Source organism: Zeus faber (genome assembly GCF_960531495.2).
Source record: "Zeus faber genome assembly, chromosome: 12".
In the NCBI taxonomy this organism is placed as follows: domain Eukaryota; kingdom Metazoa; phylum Chordata; class Actinopteri; order Zeiformes; family Zeidae; genus Zeus; species Zeus faber.
Window position 1 is genome coordinate 4,294,819 of NC_137196.1, and position 17,469 is coordinate 4,312,287.

Here is a 17,469-nt window from a genome sequence, read left to right on the forward strand (position 1 = left end):
TTCCGCACCCAGTGTCGACTGAGCGAGTGGAACACGGCAGCCCAGATTGACACGTTCCTGATGGGATTAGCAGAGTACGTGAAGGATGAGCGAGTTTCCCACGACCTGCCCACCTCTCTCGATGGCATCATTGAGCTTGCTTCCCGTATCGACCGGCGCATCCAGGCCCGGCAGCGAGAGAGGCGTCAGAGGCAAGTGGAGCGTCGCCCAGCAACCCGTCTTCCAGGTTCCCCCGGGCCGCCAGCTCTTCCGGCCCGTCAACCCACGAGTGAGGCCTCTCCCATGCGGGTTGGCCAGTCCAGCCTCACCCCAGAGGAGAAGGAGAGACGCCGGGTGGGGAACTTTTGCCTCTACTGCGGTCTAGCTGGACACTACATTTCCGGGTGTCCGGTAAAAGGGCCGGGCTCGCCAGTGAGGGAGGAGGTCCTGGTGAGCCACACCTCCAAATCCCCCTCCAACCTGCCAGGCTCGGCTGCTCCTGCCCCAAGGCTCACATTCCCTCGCCATACTTTTTGACTCTGGTTCCGATGTTATCATCGATGATAACCTAGCACGGCAGCTGGGTGTTGGTCGAGTTCTCCTGCCTTCTCCGGTACCTGCCACTGCCCTGGATGGCCGCCTCCTGGGGACAGTCACCCATCAGACAGTGCCCATCCGCATGCTCCTGTCCAGCAACCACCACGAGACGATACAGTTCTGCATCCTGCACTCACCTCGTCACCCTCTCCTCCTGGGGTTCCCCTGGCTCCGGTGTCACAACCCACACCTCGACTGGACCACAGGGGCTATTCTGGGATGGAGTCCTGCGTGCCATCAGGTCTGCCTGAAACAAGCCGCCGCACCTCAGCCATCCACCAGATCCAGCTCCACACCCGACATGTTGGGGATCCCCGCCGAGTACCTCGACTTCAGGGAGGTCTTCAGCAAGGCCAAGGCGACATCCCTTCCCCCGCACAGGCCGTATGATATTGCCATCGACCTCCAGCCCGGCTCCACCCCCCCCAGAGGCCGCCTGTACTCCCTGTCCGCCCCGGAGAGAGAGGCCATGGACACCTATATTAACGATGCCCTGGCGGCGGGCATCATCCGTCCCTCCTCATCCCCGGCGGGGGCGGGCTTCTTCTTCGTGGAGAAGAAGGACAAGTCACTTCGCCCCTGTATTGACTATCGCGGTCTCAACGACATTACGGTCAAGAACCGCTATTCCCTGCCCCTCATCTCATCAGCCTTCGAACTCCTGGAGGGGGCCACGGTGTTCACCAAGCTCGACCTACGCAACGCCTACCATCTGGTCCGGGTTCGGAAGGGGACGAATGGAAGACGGCGTTCAACACTCCTTCCGGTCACTACGAATATCTGGTGATGCCCTTTGGTCTCACCAACGCCCCTGCCGTCTTCCAGGCTCTGGTCAATGACGTGCTCAGGGACATGCTCAACAAATTCGTCTTCGTGTACCTCGACGACATCCTGATCTTCTCCCGATCCCAAGCTGAGCACGTCCACCACATCCAGACGGTCCTGCAGCGCCTCCTGGATAACTCACTCTTTGTGAAGGCGGAGAAGTGTGAGTTTCACGTCCCGTTCGTCTCCTTCCTGGGTTACGTCGTAGGGAGGGGGACCATCCAGATGGACTCCACTAAGGTCTCCGCCGTCACCACCTGGCCAGCCCCGGACACCCGCAAACAACTCCAGCGCTTCCTCAGTTTTGCCAACTTCTATCGGAGGTTCATCCGAGGCTACAGCACGGTTGCTGCCCCCCCCCCCCCCCCCACAGCCCTAACTTCCTCTAAGGTGCCGTTTCGGTGGTCCGCCGCCGCCAACGACGCCTTCCTGGCCCTAAAGGCACGGTTCACTTCAGCCCCCATTCTGGTATTGCCTGACCCCGAACAGCAGTTCGTGGTTGAAGTGGACGCCTCCGACTTGGGAGTCGGAGCTGTTCTGTCCCAGAGAATCGCCTCCAACCAGAAGCTTCATCCCTGCGCCTTCTTCTCCAGGCGTTTAACCCCGGCCGTTTAACTACGACATCGGGAATAGGGAGCTTCTCGCCGTCAAATTGGCCCTGGAGGAGTGGCGACACTGGCTAGAGGGAACCCAGCTGCCGTTCCTGGTGTGGACTGACCACAAGAACCTGGAGTATATCCAGTCCGCCAGGAGACTGAACTCCCGTCAGGCCCGTTGGGCGCTCTTCCTAACAAGGTTCAATTTCTCCCTCTCCTATCGGCCGGGGTCACGCAATATCAAACCTGACGCCCTATCCCGGCAGTTCCAGGAGGAGGAGGAAGACGCTGCTGACCCTGACACCATTCTACTGTCCCCCGTCTAGTTGCCACACTCACCTGGGAGGAGGTGGAAGAGAAGGTCAGAGCCGCCGCCCAGGACCAACCTGGACCCAGTGCATGTCCGCCCGAGGTTCTCCAGTGAGCCCACAACTCCCGACCCACCTGCCACCCAGGGATCCAGCGGACGAAGGAGGTCGTCCAGCGTTGCTTCATTTGCCGCTGCCGCAGGTACCACCTTCCATGTGTCCAAAGTTAAGCCGGTCCGGGAGAGTGCTCTGGTCCCCTTGGCGCCTCCTCCTCCGTGCTTCATTGACGGGGGTCCTGCCTTGTCTGTCCGCCGTCTCCTACGTTCCCGCCGGCGTGGGAGAGGCCTGCAGTACCTGGTGGATTGGGAGGGTTGCGGCCCGGAGGAGAGGTCCTGGGTCCCTGCGAGGCACATTCTGGACCACACCCTCATCAGGAGGTTCCATCAGCGCCATCCTGACCAGCCCTCCAGACCGGGTCAACCCTCCCGACCGCAGACCCCACCACCTCTCTGGTCCGCGTCCTCCAGCGATGTGTCAGAGGCGGAGGATGTCGACCCTGGGGGTCCCTCCTCCGATGAGGACGTGGCCCATTTAGCGGAGGACGAGGAGATGGACGGGGTCTCCAACTACTCCGATGAGGATCACGTGGCCCATTTAGCGGAGGACGTGGAGATGGACGGGGTCTCCGACGAGTACTAGCCCTCCTCCGGACCCCCACTTCCCACCGTGCATGGACTTTTGGTGTTTTCTCTTTTTTTTTTCTCGTTCGTTTGGGACGTCAGGAGCCGTCCCTTGAGGGGGGGGGTTCTGTCATGATCTCCGCCTTCTTCTACTTTCCCCTCCCTCTCCTTACCTGTCCCATTAGCCCAACTCTATTCACCTGCGCACACAGCTGTTCCAGATCTGTAATCTAACCACTATATATGCCTCTCTCACCAGTCACCCATTGCCAGATTGTCTTCGATGCTTGCACCAGACTCTCCAGCGTTCTCCGGACTGATTCCCCGCCACCTACTCTGCCTTGCTCCGACCACGTATCCTGCCTGCCACTCCGCCTGTCTTCTGTCTGCACTTCTCGTTATCGAACCTTCCTGTCGCCGACGATGTATCCTGCCTGCCCCCTGCCTGTCTTCCGTCCGCTCTACAAATAAAAGACATTACCAAATTTCCCTGCCTGTCTTTGTGCTGCAATTGGGTCCTAACCACACCCGTTACAGAATTTATATGCTGTCAAAGTCCAAAACAAGGCAAAGTCCTCTAAAATGCGCATTTGGGACATACACGGGTGCCATATCCCAGGGTTTAATCATTGTCATATATACTTGTTTCTTTTTTTAACTTTCAGGGTTTCGATGTTTGTCAGGCGTGAATCTCTATCCCTGCATTGTTTAAATGCCTTGACCCTCATGCCCAAGACATGTCTATAACTATTGCACAAGCGTCCACCAGTCTAACCAGACACTGGGGCCAGGACTCCCACCCTCCAAGCCCTCCAAGAAGTCTCCTTCCCCCGGAGGGGCCCAGTTCGTCGGTCTGGAGCTGTACAAGAGGCTCAAGGAGTTTTTGAAGACCTACCTGATAAACCTACTTAAGGTAAGAAATACAGAGTACATTAAGACAGCGGTATATGATGCCAGATGGTTGATTTGAATTGAATGATTGATTGACTGCAGCATCTCTACATACTGTACATGCACATTTGTCGAAATCATGTGTCTGAATAATGAGACAGCGACAGGTATTTCTGATTTAACAAAACTATAAACTTCTTTATTTTGTTAGATATTTTAAAATAAATGTTAACATATAATAAACAAATTAGATGTATAACTTAACAGAAGTCTTCACAATTAACACAGCCTATAAATAACAAATGTAAACGAGCAATAAGTACACAAATTTAAAAACATTTAACTTGAACCAAAGAAAACATTTGTATTCACGCTTTTCCTGCACAAAATGAATAATTTAACAGGGTAGATCAATGAAATCACATGTGTCATACAGGCTTGGGCGTGCAAAATTTGAACCGTCCAATCGCGTCCCTCAGCAATAGATGATTCTATCGACAAGTGGGGGGGGGGGGGGGGGTGCGCTTGCTTAGAACGTAATGCGGCGTTGTCAAGCCCAGATCTACCACTTTTTTTTTTTTTTTTTTTCTCCAGTGTTTCGAATACATTGATTTATATGTGGCAGCCCGCCACAAGATCAACATTGACTGTGACATTGATTTTCAATTTTTTTTTACTATTTAAAATGGGTAAAATCTTATTTCATTTAAGAGCTGCAGGCAGCGCATTGATTCACTCAGTCCCTCCTTGCTCCCCTCTCTCTCTCAGAAAAACACACATTGACAACAGACCCGTTTATGAATAGCCTCTCCTATCCGTGCACACTCTGACTCAGCACATGATCATGCGTATGTAGCAGGATAGGGACCTATAAATAATATATATATTTTAGTTTGGCGCCACCAGATTTTTGCTAAAACCTGGAAAATGGTCGCACGGGCGGTGGTGGAGGTCCGTATATCTCAGGGGTACGTTCTAGATTCAGGAATTCTCACACGATATATCAGATAAATACACGACTACTTTTTAATCAAAAAATTAATGTTTATTTTTAATAATAGATTTTTAACAAGATATGTTAAAAAGGTAGAAAAACAAAGGTAACGTATATTTCAACCGAAACACATCTGGGAAATGATGGTTGTTATGAAAAGAGGGAGAGATTGACTGAGAGGGATTGTATGTAAATGCTATCTTAGGCCCAGCTACATATTCTAAACAGAATAATAAAATAAAGAAATTATCGCCGTCCCAAACCAACATCATTTCAATGTTTTACTGGAGTTCCGGGGCTCACCATTCATCTTGTCTTGATCACCGTATCGGCTCTGATGAGTCGTTCACCTTTGTTGCCGGATTGACTCTAGATTTCTGCAGGCTGTCTGGTCCAGAATGGCGAGGAGGGTCACGGATCTTTCCATGTGGTTGGGTCCTAGAACGGTGAAATGTGGCTCGCATGCTCTGCAGTAGTTACAGTCCTGCCAACCTGCACACATATTTTTACCAACTACGCAATTCTTAGTCAAAATATGCATGTACGAAATTCCAGCTGAGACTACGCAAATAATGTTTTATTTATATATATATATATACATTTACATTTACATTTAGTCATTTAGCAGATGCTTTTATCCAAAGCGACTTACAATTGTTCAAACACCGACAGACGCAGCCATCAGGAGCATTTAGGGGTTAAGTGTCTTGCTCAAGGACACTACAGCATGCTAGCAGGAGGAGCCTGGGATCGAACCAGCAACCTTTAGATCACTAGACCACCAGCTCTACCGCCTGAGCTGGGGGTCTATATATATATATATATATATATATATATAATTGTAATCTAATGACGGAAATCAATCAATCAATACAAAATAATAGCATACATTTATTGGGTATGTAAACGACATCCCACGTATTGGACCAGATGCTACGACCTGTGGTTCTGTTAAGCCTCCCTCTCCTCTCACTCAACATCCGCTGATACGCAGCGCACTGAGAGCAGCAGTACTTTATTATTCACCGAGGTGTAACGCTGCATTGCTAAGGTAACATGGGAGGTGGGATAGTTCTAATAAAGCACAAAAATATGACGGTATGATGTTAACATATAAATCGTGAGAGGCACTGATCGATTAGCTGTGACCGGAATTGGCCGGTTTTCAAGGCTAATCAGTGTCAGATTGATTTTTGATTCTGTGCCGGTCAAATTGACAGATACTGCGCTCATGTACTTGTACTTGTAAAAATGTTCCAATACTCAAACCCGATACCAACAGAATGTAACGTAGTTGCGTAGTTGACGCTCAAAAAAGAGCGCAAAACAATAAAAATGTCGGCTGTTCAAGTCGAGGCACTTCAAGATAAACAAAGAAGATTAGATAAATGATTTATTTATCTCCTGACAATATTCCAAAATTGTTCCAAAGTTTGACTCTTTTTGAGACTTGGTTCTTGACGAGTCACTCAGTAAAACCAGTTGTTTGATTTGATGTTGTTTGACTTTAATTTTAAGTTTGAACTGGGCATTTTTATGTTAGTTATATGTTGTGTACTACTAAAACTCAATAAGAGTTACAGGTTGCATTATACTGAAACTTGGTAACAGTCCCATATTCTATTTTATTGGAACTCCATGACAGTTTCATGTTCTATTATTGTTCCATAGCGAATAATGAACAATAATAAATAGTGTCAAAATCAGCAATCTCACTATTGTGGTAACTGAAAATTGCAGCGTTAGTCTGTATGTGCATCTGTCTTATCACGTGAGTGTGATCAGATCACAGGATGTATCCATCATCGACATACAGCAGATCGGAAATTGAAATCTGCAGGTCAGACTTAAAAAAAATCTGAAATAGGAATTGGCAAACATGCTCTAGTTGGTAAACATGTTTGGTAGCTTTACAAGATGATGCATTTCAAGGGGTATATCCTAATGAGATAAATTACTATATGTCACATAGTAATTTACTTAATATGCTTTAGGGTCATTTGGCGGCTCTTGAGATTTTTTCTTTTTTTGCATCATTTGAAAGTGGAGAAATATTTTTAAAGTTATGACTTGTTAATGACAAGGGTGTGGCAAACCGTGTTTCTGAGATAATCACCTCCAAAGTTTCACTTTCACCAGGTTCATTAATTCAGCTCCCAGAATGCAAATGGGCTGGCGGACAAACAAAGCCTCATGGCTACTTAACTGCTGAATGGGGATGGGGATGGTAGCTCAGGAGGTAGAGCTGGTGGTCTAGTGATCCAAAGGTTGCTGGTTCGATCCCAGGCTCCTCCTGCTAGCATGCTGTAGTGTCCTTGAGCAAGACACTTAACCCCTAATTGCTCCTGATGGCTGCGTCCGTCGGTGTTTGAATAATTGTAAGTCGCTTTGGATAAAAGCGTCTGCTAAATGACTAAATGTAAATGTAAATGTGAATGGGCCAATCACGAACAGCTAAACAATACAACTCATTTTGTTTTAAAAAAGCTTTTATTTAACAGTAAGAATATACATGTTTTATAAAAGTGGAATTATTTTGGAGTTTAAAAGTACAGACAACACAACAAAATGTAGAGTCTATCAATATTATGAGTCTCAGAAAATCTGAAATCTGAAAATCTGTCACCAACCTCAATGGACTTCATCACGTCATCAACTTCTTCCGTTATAACAACAGACGTATCGTCGGTCTCAACCGGTGGTTCTTGAAAATATTCTGTTTCATCGTCACATTGAGTTTGAAATCCGCTGTTTGAAATGTTCTCCCAGTCCGGAGTAACATCAGATTCAGCGTCGCTGTTGTTCTCCGCATCGCCATAGGGGAACTGACTATCATCGCGGAAAATTAAGTCCAGTACGCGCTGCTAACACTGACTTGGATCTATCGCACTGGTCAGATTAAGGTCCGAAATATGATTTAGAGCTTCCGCCACGCGCTTCGCGTAATCCATAACGATACAGAGAAGAAAGTTTTAACAGACAAGTGAGATCGAAACACCCCCGCGCTGCGCTTTAACCATCTGTTTACGGAAGTGACCTGGCTGCGTGACGCAAAGGGATTTTCTTCTTTGCAGTTTCATTAACAGTGGCTCCGTGTGTTAAGAGTAGTATGGTTTAAAGGTTGAATTCTATTAAAACGGTTTCACATTGTGACTTCATATCACGTGCGATTTCATTAAGAGGATATATTTAATTTATTCAACCTATTTTAGCATAGTAAGCAACTTTTATTATGCCCCTTAAGAAAGACTGGGTCGCAAGCCGAATGTAACATTTTGAAGCAATTAGAAGTTTTCTAGAACATTTTACTGTATATATTCCTCACCTCGCCTTTCCCCGCTTGCCACTCCACTAATATTTATTTTGCAAATCCGAACTCAAAAATACTGCTTTTGGATCAAAACATCCCACTGACTGTGTGGTACAATGTAGGCTATCAATTACTGGGGTAAACGGGGTGTTTTAAAGGTGCATTGATGGTATTGTAAACAAGGTCAGACTTGCTAGAAGCTGCTTCATTGTTGAAGTACGTAAAGGACTTATTATTGATGATTGCTTCCTTCATTGTAACATATAATGTAATGCTATTTAAAATTACTTTTAGGAGGATTTAAATGTATATTTAATACAACACAGTCAATTAATTCTATTATATAATTATAGGACCCAGAATCGCGATTGTGGCGCCTCCCCTTGCGGCTGCCTGCGCGAGCACCTTGTGTCGATTACGCACATTTTGGTATTTTTTAGTATTTATAGAGCTTATTGTGCGTAATCACCGGGTGTCATGACATTTCACAGCATATATGTATGAACGTATGTATATGTATGTGACAAATAATCTCTTGAACTTGAACTTGGAATAGGGATGAATGATCTTCACCTGGACGCTTGCTTTAAAGGAAATGATCGATCGGCAACCCCATTGGTTCACAGAACTAGCAACCTCGGGAGGGTGGCTCCTCCAACTGAAACAGCCCAACAGTATGACTCTGGGTCATTTCCCAAGACATAATTATTCTGGTTCCTTTAACATACTGTGTTTACTATCATTATTATTTTATTTTTTAAGCAGACTTATTATGCTCCTTTTCACCAAGTTTATATGGTCTCTTTGGTCCCCAAAACATTTTTTATTTATTTTTTTTATTTATTTTTGCTGCGAATACTACTCATGTTTGCGTTCAGTCCAACCTGTCTGAAAACAGGTTGTTTCAGTCGGAGGAGCCACCCTCCCGAGGCTGCTAGTTCTGTGAACCAATGGGGTTTGAGCACAAGTTCTGATGAGCGATGGACATTTGAAATTGGTCCCTGGGTGTGTCGCTGTATGCTGCCCACTGCTCCTGGCTGCCCCCTGGAGTAAGGACAATCCGGGATGGGTCAAAAGCAGAGAACCAGTTTCACCGGCCACCATTTGAAAAAAGCATGTGTGTGCTGGTCGCCGTCGCCGCATGAGTGCATGTATTATGGTGTGTGTGACAAATAAAGAATCTTCTTCTTCTGTTTCTTCTTCTTTTGTGAGCTATTGGCATTTGATCATGGCTTCCAGGTTTGGTTTTATTTACTTGGTAAACTTTCACTGATTTCACGTTATCAGTGCACCAAAATCAGTTTCTGAACAAATTTTCAGGTGAGAAATAAGCAATCCAGTTGTTGAATCTTCACTCATGTTTGATGTTTGATCTACAACAGGGGTGGGCAATTCATCTTTACAAGGGGCCACATGAGAAACCTGAGCTGTGTTGGAGGGCCGAACCAACAATCAAGGGAGAAGAAGCCATGTACATTCACTCTCAACTGTTTTAAAGTCTTGAAATAGCCTTGAAAACTCACCATGCAGTGCTTTTAACATGGATGAGTACCTTTGGAGGTGATCAGCTGATGGTGTGGCTTCCTTCAGTGTTGGCAACTGGGTGGGAATCTAGTCCTCCATTTGGCTTGAGAGAAGCTGCAACTTTCTCATGAAAGCCTTCGTTGCGCTGTACATTTCATCTACAGCAAAACCAAGGTCTGCCATCCAGTCTTCATCTGAAAGCTGTGGGATGGCATTTCCTGTCCTTACACAGAACTCATGAATCTCTCCTCTCAAGTCCCAGACACTTTTCAGGACTTTGCCTAGGCTGAGCCACCTGATAGCTGTGTGATAGCTTATTTCACGATGTTCACTCTCATTTTCCTCCAAAAGTGCAACAAACTGTCTGTAATTCAATGCTCTTGCCCTGATGAAGTTAACTATTTTAGTTACAACATCAACAACATGTGTAAAAGTTAAACAGCTATAAACTTTGTTCGTGGATGGACTAACCGTTACAGAGGAAATCGGAGACGAATACTTTAGGTTAATAAAGTATTTAATCTTTACAAGAGGATCCAAGGTTGTAGAAGAGGAGCACTTTCACTCTAACAACACAACAGAATGTTACAGAGGAAGTGCTTCATTCTCACTGGAGAGTTTAAGCTTTTTATACAGTCTTCTTGGAGTGGGAAACTGAGGAGCTACTGGGAAGGTCAGTAGATATTGCAACACCCCTGTGTAGATTCAATGATGGGGCAGTTTCGTTGAGACCGACTATCTGTTAAGGTTCCCTTCCTCTTTACGATACAGAAAGTGACTAGTTAACTTCCTTTTTACGACAGGAACTCTACTTAGCCTTGGAAGGACAAACTGAGTATACATACATCGTACAAGAGTTAACCTGAAAGGCACAGCAATAAAACGTGAACTCTTACTTACCATTTAGAAGGACAAAGAAGGTTTATTTCTGTCACTTTATCCTGCATTCTCTTCAAAAGTCCAACATTTTTCCCTGTCAGATTTGGACAACCATCCGTTGTCACACATGCCAGCTTGTCCCATTTCAGTCCCAACATGTCCAAACACCTCGGTGAACAAATCACTCCCAGTTGCTGTTCCTTTCAATGACTGCATGGCTGCCAGCTCCTCCATGATTCTAAAGTCTGTAGTTATCCCACGTAAGAAGATGAGTAGCTGCGCAGTGTCACGTACATCGCAGCTCTCATCCAAAGCCAAAATAGTCAAAGTTGACCGCTCTGTTCTTCAGCTGAAGCTCCAGATTTCCCGCGATGTCCTCAACCCTGCTCGTTACAGTGCGTCAGGAGAGGGGCACGTTCTCAAACGCTCCCTTTTTCTCTGGGCATATTTGTGCCTCAGAGTCCAACAAACACTCCTTAATAAACTCTCCATCAGAAAACAGTTTACTTTTTCAAGCGATTTTGTGGGATATGACATAACTTGTCTTGACAGCGGCATCTCTGGGTGTGCAAAGTTTAGTAAAAGGTCCTTGTTAGTTTTGCAGCTTAGCCAGCAAAGAATCCGACTACCTTGTACGCTCTTGATCAGACAAATTCTTGTATTTCTCCTCGTGTTTGGTCAAATAGTGATGATTCAAATTGTAATCCTTGAACACAGCGACCTGTGTGCCACAAACTAAGCAGACGGCTTTACCTTTGACTTCTGTAAATAAATATTTAGCAGTCCATGACTTGTTGAAAACACAGCATTCAATTATCAATTTTTCTTTTTTTGGCGTGAGCTGACATTCTGAGGGCTAGCTGGCCAGCATCACTTGTAGCTGTTCACCCACGTATGTGCGCCCTTGGGTAAAAAAATAAATAAAAAATGCACGCTTTTCAAAATAATAGCAACACGGTTGTTTTGCGTGCACAGCATATATACTTCTTCATTTATCTTCTAATTTATGATTGACCTCATGCGGGCCCGGCAGGGACAACCAAAGGGCCGGATTTGGCCCCCCGGGCCTTAAAATGCCCAGGTCTGATCTACAAGCTCTCATTTAAAAGCTTGTTGCGACTTTCACTGCGGTGTCCGGACTGGTGTAGAGCTTGGAGCAGCTTGGGCCTTTTCATTCTATTACGGAAACATCGGAAAATAAAAAATACATCTGCATCTTACTTTGAGAAACGCGGAGAAGATCGCGCCGCAGCCTAGAGTACAGTCAGTGGACACAGTGGTCTCTGCCACCAACAGAGCATTTCCCATGATTAGTGCTTAGCTTCAATGTTAGCAGATCATGGATGGAGTTACTTAAATCGGGCGCAGTTCTAATTCTACTGAAATGACTTATAATACTGCAATGACGTATATTATGGCAGCAATGCTGATTGGTTCATTTTAGGGCATCTCTTCTGAAACAGTTAGCTCACAAAAAACTGACTATTGTCGTATTTCAGTTTGTGTGTTAGTTGACCCATCAGAGACCAAAATTTATGTGCACATGCACTGAATAAGTGAATTTTGCATAATAGGTCCCGTTTAACATACTAAAAATGCTCATATACTAACTTGGAGTACTTTGTAATATGCTGATGAACACTCAAATGTCTCCCTCCCTTGTTTTCAGGATGGGGAGGACCTGATGGGCGAGGGGGTGCTGAAGTTCTACACCCGGCAGTGGGAGGATTACCGCTTCTCCAGCAAGGTCCTAAACGGGATCTGCGCCTACCTCAACCGCCACTGGGTGCGGCGGGAGTGCGATGAGGGACGCAAGGGGATCTACGAAATCTACTCAGTAGGACCTCCACTTCCGTGCTTTTTTGATCGACCATCTTGAAATATTATAATGTGTGCTATTTGTGAGCAACAATGTTGAATCCCTTTTTTCAGGTCTCTATAATACCTTTGTTTGACGCAGCATATGTTTATTCCTCAGGATTGAAAGCCAGATCTCCAATTTAGCATGCCATTTCCCACTGCAAGACATCGATTCCAGTCACCATTAGACATAATTCTGACATATAACAGATTTTTGCAACTTGTATTCTTCTTCAAACAGTAATTGGCAAAAAGAGGCATGTTACTATCCAAGCTGCCACATCCACTCACCATGAAGTTGCTGTGCCTCTTTGAGACTGAGAGACAGCAGCCAGTTTAGTCCTTGTTTGACATGGGCGTGGTATTCAGTTGCTAACCACAACCCCTTTTTCTGTTTGGAGAAAAACATCTGGGACAGTGAGAGAAATTCACTGGAGATGGACTCCATCATACAATGGACCCAAGAATAGAATTCTTTATGTCGACAAATGCCGTGAAATTAAGCAAAAAGGCTGGACCGTTCACAGTATTAAATATTTCCTTTCCGATCTCAACTCTTATTGTCCTGTCTTTTTTTGTGTGTCCTTGCAGCTGGCTCTAGTAACATGGAGGGAATGTCTTTTTAGGCCCTTAAATAAACAGGTGAGTCAGGTCCACCAGAGGCAGCAGTCCACTCAAAACAAAGTATTGATAGTGGTTCTATTTAAGCAATCTTTCTTTTTCAGTAGTATATTGCCCTGTAAGAACCGATAAACGTAATAACATTATTTTTAATAAAACCTAGTAATATAATAACTGGCTGAAAATGTAATAAAACTGCGGAGAGAATTACTGAATAACCTTTTGCGCATATTGTAATAACTGTAAATACATTACCACCAAGTAAATTATGTTTGCCTTCATGTGTAATAATTTCACAACATTATAGAATGACTAAATAAATGATGAATAAACAAGGTCATTGTTTCAAGTAGGGATGGGCATAAGTCAACTAATAAATTTGTCGACTCGGGCAGTGACTTCAACTTCTGAGAAACTATTCACGATTAAAAAGTGTAGCACACATCATGAGAAACTCTGCCCAGACTGTAATAGGTGTAGCACACAGAAGAACGTGTTTGTATGAGAGAGTGATGCCGACGAGACGGAGCGAAGTGTGCTGTTATTTAACCAAATTTGATTTAGTCTGACCACGATTCTACTACTGGGATGCTGAGTCATTTGCAGTTTTAGCCAATTTTGTTTTGTCATCTCTGGTAAGACTTGTTTCTATTTGGTCACTGTAACACTTGGCCTCTATGGAAAATTGCACATGTTGTAGTTATATTATTTTTTTTAATGGTCATTTTATTTTAGGTGCGGTTAAAGGTCAATGTTTGGGGGGGCGGGTGATGACGTCACGGCTAGACGACCAATCGACTGAAATTCTTGTTAGTTGTTGATCACTAAAACAAAGATATTGCCTATCCTTAGTTTCAAGGTAGAGTGTAATAAAACAATAAAATCCCTATTGCATTATCCACTGGTTATTATTAGTTTGCATACATTTTTTTCATTCATTACATAATCTGTACTTACAAGCTCACTTAATTTCCTTTTGGATTTACAAATGGGATTTGTGATCAATTAAGTAAATTTTTTGTTGCATCTTCAGGTCACTAACGCTGTGTTGAAGCTGATTGAAAAGGAGCGTAACGGAGAGACCATCAACACCAGACTTATCAGCGGAGTGATCCAGTCCTACGGTTTGTTAATGGGTTGGACTGTTAAGAACCTTTGCCGTGTGTTGAGGAATCGTTTCAAGATTCAAGAAGTTTATTTGTCACACACATATAAATAGTTCCATACATATATGCAGTGAAATGTCAATGCAACACACCCGGTGATTATGCACAATATGTTCTAGACTGAACACAAGAGCTACCTAATTTCTACCTGACTAACTAACTGAAACTGATTCCTAGAACGTAATGCAGTAACTAAATAGAATAATATAAAATTAAATTGAATGAAATAACTCAAGAAAGTAGTACAGAGTGGGGATACAAAATATAACTAAAGGGAATAGGCTTATGTATATGGGATAGGCTATTATGTATATACAGATATGTGCAGTAAAGTGGCATGTGAATAAAGTGATCTAGTGTGTGTGGAGACATACAGTACAGTATACAACAGTACGGCGCAGCAATACAGTAACACCGAACAGAACTGAAATACAGCACAGTGTACACTAACCCAGAACAGTGAGACAGTATGCAGTAGAGTATGCTACATACAGTACAGTGAGGCAGTGGGGCCTATGTGTGTGTCTCAGTGAGGACCCCTGGTGAGTTCAGCGTTGACAGTTCTTGTGGGTTGCGGTAAGAAACTGTCTCAGTCTCTCTGTTCTTGCTGTGTGACTGCGGAGGCGCTTGCCTGACTGCAGCAGCTGGAACAGTCCATTGTTGTGGTGGTGAGGATCCTTCATGATCCTGCGGGCTCTGCTACTACACCACCTGGTGTAAGTCCTGCAGGGAGGGGAGGTTAGTTTGAGTGGTACGTTCAGTCATAACCACCCTCTGCAGGGCCTGCCTGTCCTGAACAGTACAAGTCCCAAACCAGGCAGTGATGTTGCCTGTCAGGATGCTGCCTGAGGTGGTAAAGACGCTGCATCGCCTTTCTCACCAGAGTGTCTGTGTGTAAAGTCCATGTTAAGTCCTCAGTGATGTGGACTCCCCGGTACTTGAAGCTGCTCACCCTGTCGACAAAAGTCCCATTAAGCCAGCACCGCATGCGTCCTCAGTTTTAATCCTCTCCTAAAGTCCACAATCAACTCCTTAGTTTTGCTGACCTTCAGGCGGAGTCTGTTGACCTGGCACCAGAGTGACAGGTCAGCCACTTCCTCGCTGTATGCTTTTTTATCGCCGTCGTTGATCAGGCCCACCACGACGGTGTCGTCAGAAAACTTGATGATGGTGTTGAAGCTGTACAGGGAGTACAGTAGGGGGCTGAGGACACAGCTCTGGGGAGATCCTGTACTCAGGGTGAGGGAGCTGGACATGTGCCTCCCCATCCTAACCACCTGGGGCTGGGCTGAGAGGAAGTCCAGGATTCAGGCACACAGCAGAGTGTTCAGCCCTAGCTCACGCAGCTTGACAGCCAGTCTGGTGGAGACTATGGTATTAAAAGCTGAACTATAATCGATGAACAGCAATCTCACATAGGCCCCCTTCCGTTCATCAAGGTGTGTGAGCATGGTGTGCAGTTCCTGGGAGACATCCGTGGATCTGTTCTGCCCGTACGAAAACTGCAGCGGGGCCAAGGTGTGGGAGAGGGAGGCGCCCTCCTGACGTCATGCTCAGACAATGAGAGTGCGCGCTCATCCCCAGCGATGTAACTCCATTTAGCTGGTGAGCTAGCGGTGGTGTTGCCAGATTCAAACTGCGCATAAAAGGAGTTCAGTTTGTTGGTAAGGGAGGCGTCCACCCTCGTGGCTGGGGAGGGGCTGCTCTTGTAGTTCGTAATAGTCCGCAGCCCCTGCCACAAGCGTCTGGTGTCCCGCTGCTCCATCTGTAGCTCTATCGTGTCCTTGTACGTCTGTTTGGCGTCCTTCACCGCCCTCCGCATGTTGTACGACGCCCCTTTTGTAATTCATATTTCCAGATACAAGACCATCGTCGTAAGCGGCCGTGCGAGCATTCAGAGCGGCACAGATGGATTTATCGACCAATGATTTCTGGTTCAGATACAGTATATCCAAACTTTCACCGTGGTAACGATGCTGCCCGCTAACATAGCTATGAAGCTCACAGCTACTTCCGTAAACTCTCTGACGTCACTCAAACTTGATTGAAACATGTCTCAGTTGACGTCAGTCAGAGCTTCCTGAAGCGCGGCCTCTGATTGGTCCGACCACCGCTTTACTTCCCTCGTCACTACCAATTCACGTCTTGTAAACAGGAACCAGCGAAATCGCGGAGTGATCTGATTTCCCGAAAGCAGGGAGCGAGACGGTCTTGAAACCGTTCTTGTAAGGTGTGTAGCAGTGGTCCAAAGTTCTATCTCCCCTGGTGGCACACGTGATGTGTTGAAATTAGGCAGAACTTTTTTAAGGTTCGCCCTGTTAAAGTCCCCAGCCACCACCACAGCTGTGTCGGGATGTTCATTCTGAAGTCCACACAACACATCATATAGGTCCGATAGTGCTGTGTTGGTGGCCGCTTGCAGTGAAATATAAACGGCTGTGATGATGACCGTGCTGAATTCCCAGGGGAGGTAGAATTGACGGCATGAGATGGTCAGCTGTTCCAGGTTCGGCGAGCAGGAGCGGGAGCGAGCTCTTGGTATTGTTGGGGTTACACCAGCGGCTGTTTATCATGAGGCCGACGCCTTCACCATTGGATTTGCCCGACTCCTGCGACCTGTCGGCCCGGAACACGGAAAAGCGACTCGGCTGGACGTAATGGCGTGCTCCGGCACCAGCGGGTTCAACAATGTCTCCGGTCAGGCAGAGGACGCAACAGTTTCTGGTATCCCGCTGGAATTGTATCCTCGCTCGAAGGTCATCCATCTTATTCTCCATGGACTGGACATGAAGGAAGAAGGAATAAGGATGCAAGATGCAAGAAGGATGCCTGGCAGAGGTGGACGGTAAATTTGCGTCCTCTTTCTGACACCGAATGCCGCCTTGTCAACCATGGTGCTTCCTCCGTGGGCCCACGCCATGGAACAGTGGCTCTGTTGTTTGCTGTTGTTTGTTGAGAGAAAATCTCTGGTGTGGCCACTCTAGATTTGAGGATAAAAAGTCCCAAAGTTGTTCTTTCAGTGAAATACAGTGGTACCGTCGACTTATGACTGTAATTCGTTCTATAAGAAGTATTTAATATCCGCGAGTGCATCGTGGCCGTAGGAGATCACTGCCGATGAGTTTTTGGCGGACATGGTGATAAAAAACTGAAAGAAATACTAAAATGTCCGTAGTCGTCACGGAGTGCCCAAGCAGGTGGCCGCAAGGGGTGGCGCCATGATCGTGATCGTGATCGTG

At 46.0% G+C, this 17,469-nt stretch overlaps 1 protein-coding gene across 7 annotated transcripts in view; it reads left to right on the forward strand.

Annotated features, from left to right (window-relative positions):
* LOC307237950 (cullin-1-like) overlaps nucleotides 1-17,469 on the forward strand; it is a 56,679-nt gene that overhangs the window by 13,830 nt on the left and 25,380 nt on the right. For 3 of the 7 annotated variants that reach the window (XM_080010762.1, XM_080010760.1, XM_080010766.1), the window contains exons 1-6: nucleotides 2,359-2,507; nucleotides 3,245-3,339; nucleotides 3,721-3,898; nucleotides 12,253-12,420; nucleotides 13,035-13,085; nucleotides 14,098-14,188. In XM_080010762.1, the coding sequence (XP_079866888.1) occupies nucleotides 2,397-2,507; nucleotides 3,245-3,339; nucleotides 3,721-3,898; nucleotides 12,253-12,420; nucleotides 13,035-13,085; nucleotides 14,098-14,188 (694 nt within the window). In that variant the 5' untranslated portion in view covers nucleotides 2,359-2,396. Of the gene's footprint in view, nucleotides 1-2,358; nucleotides 2,508-3,214; nucleotides 3,340-3,720; nucleotides 3,899-12,252; nucleotides 12,421-13,034; nucleotides 13,086-14,097; nucleotides 14,189-17,469 lie in introns of those variants that run through there. The other 4 variants (XM_080010761.1, XM_080010765.1, XM_080010764.1 and 1 more) reach the window with 2 other exon arrangements.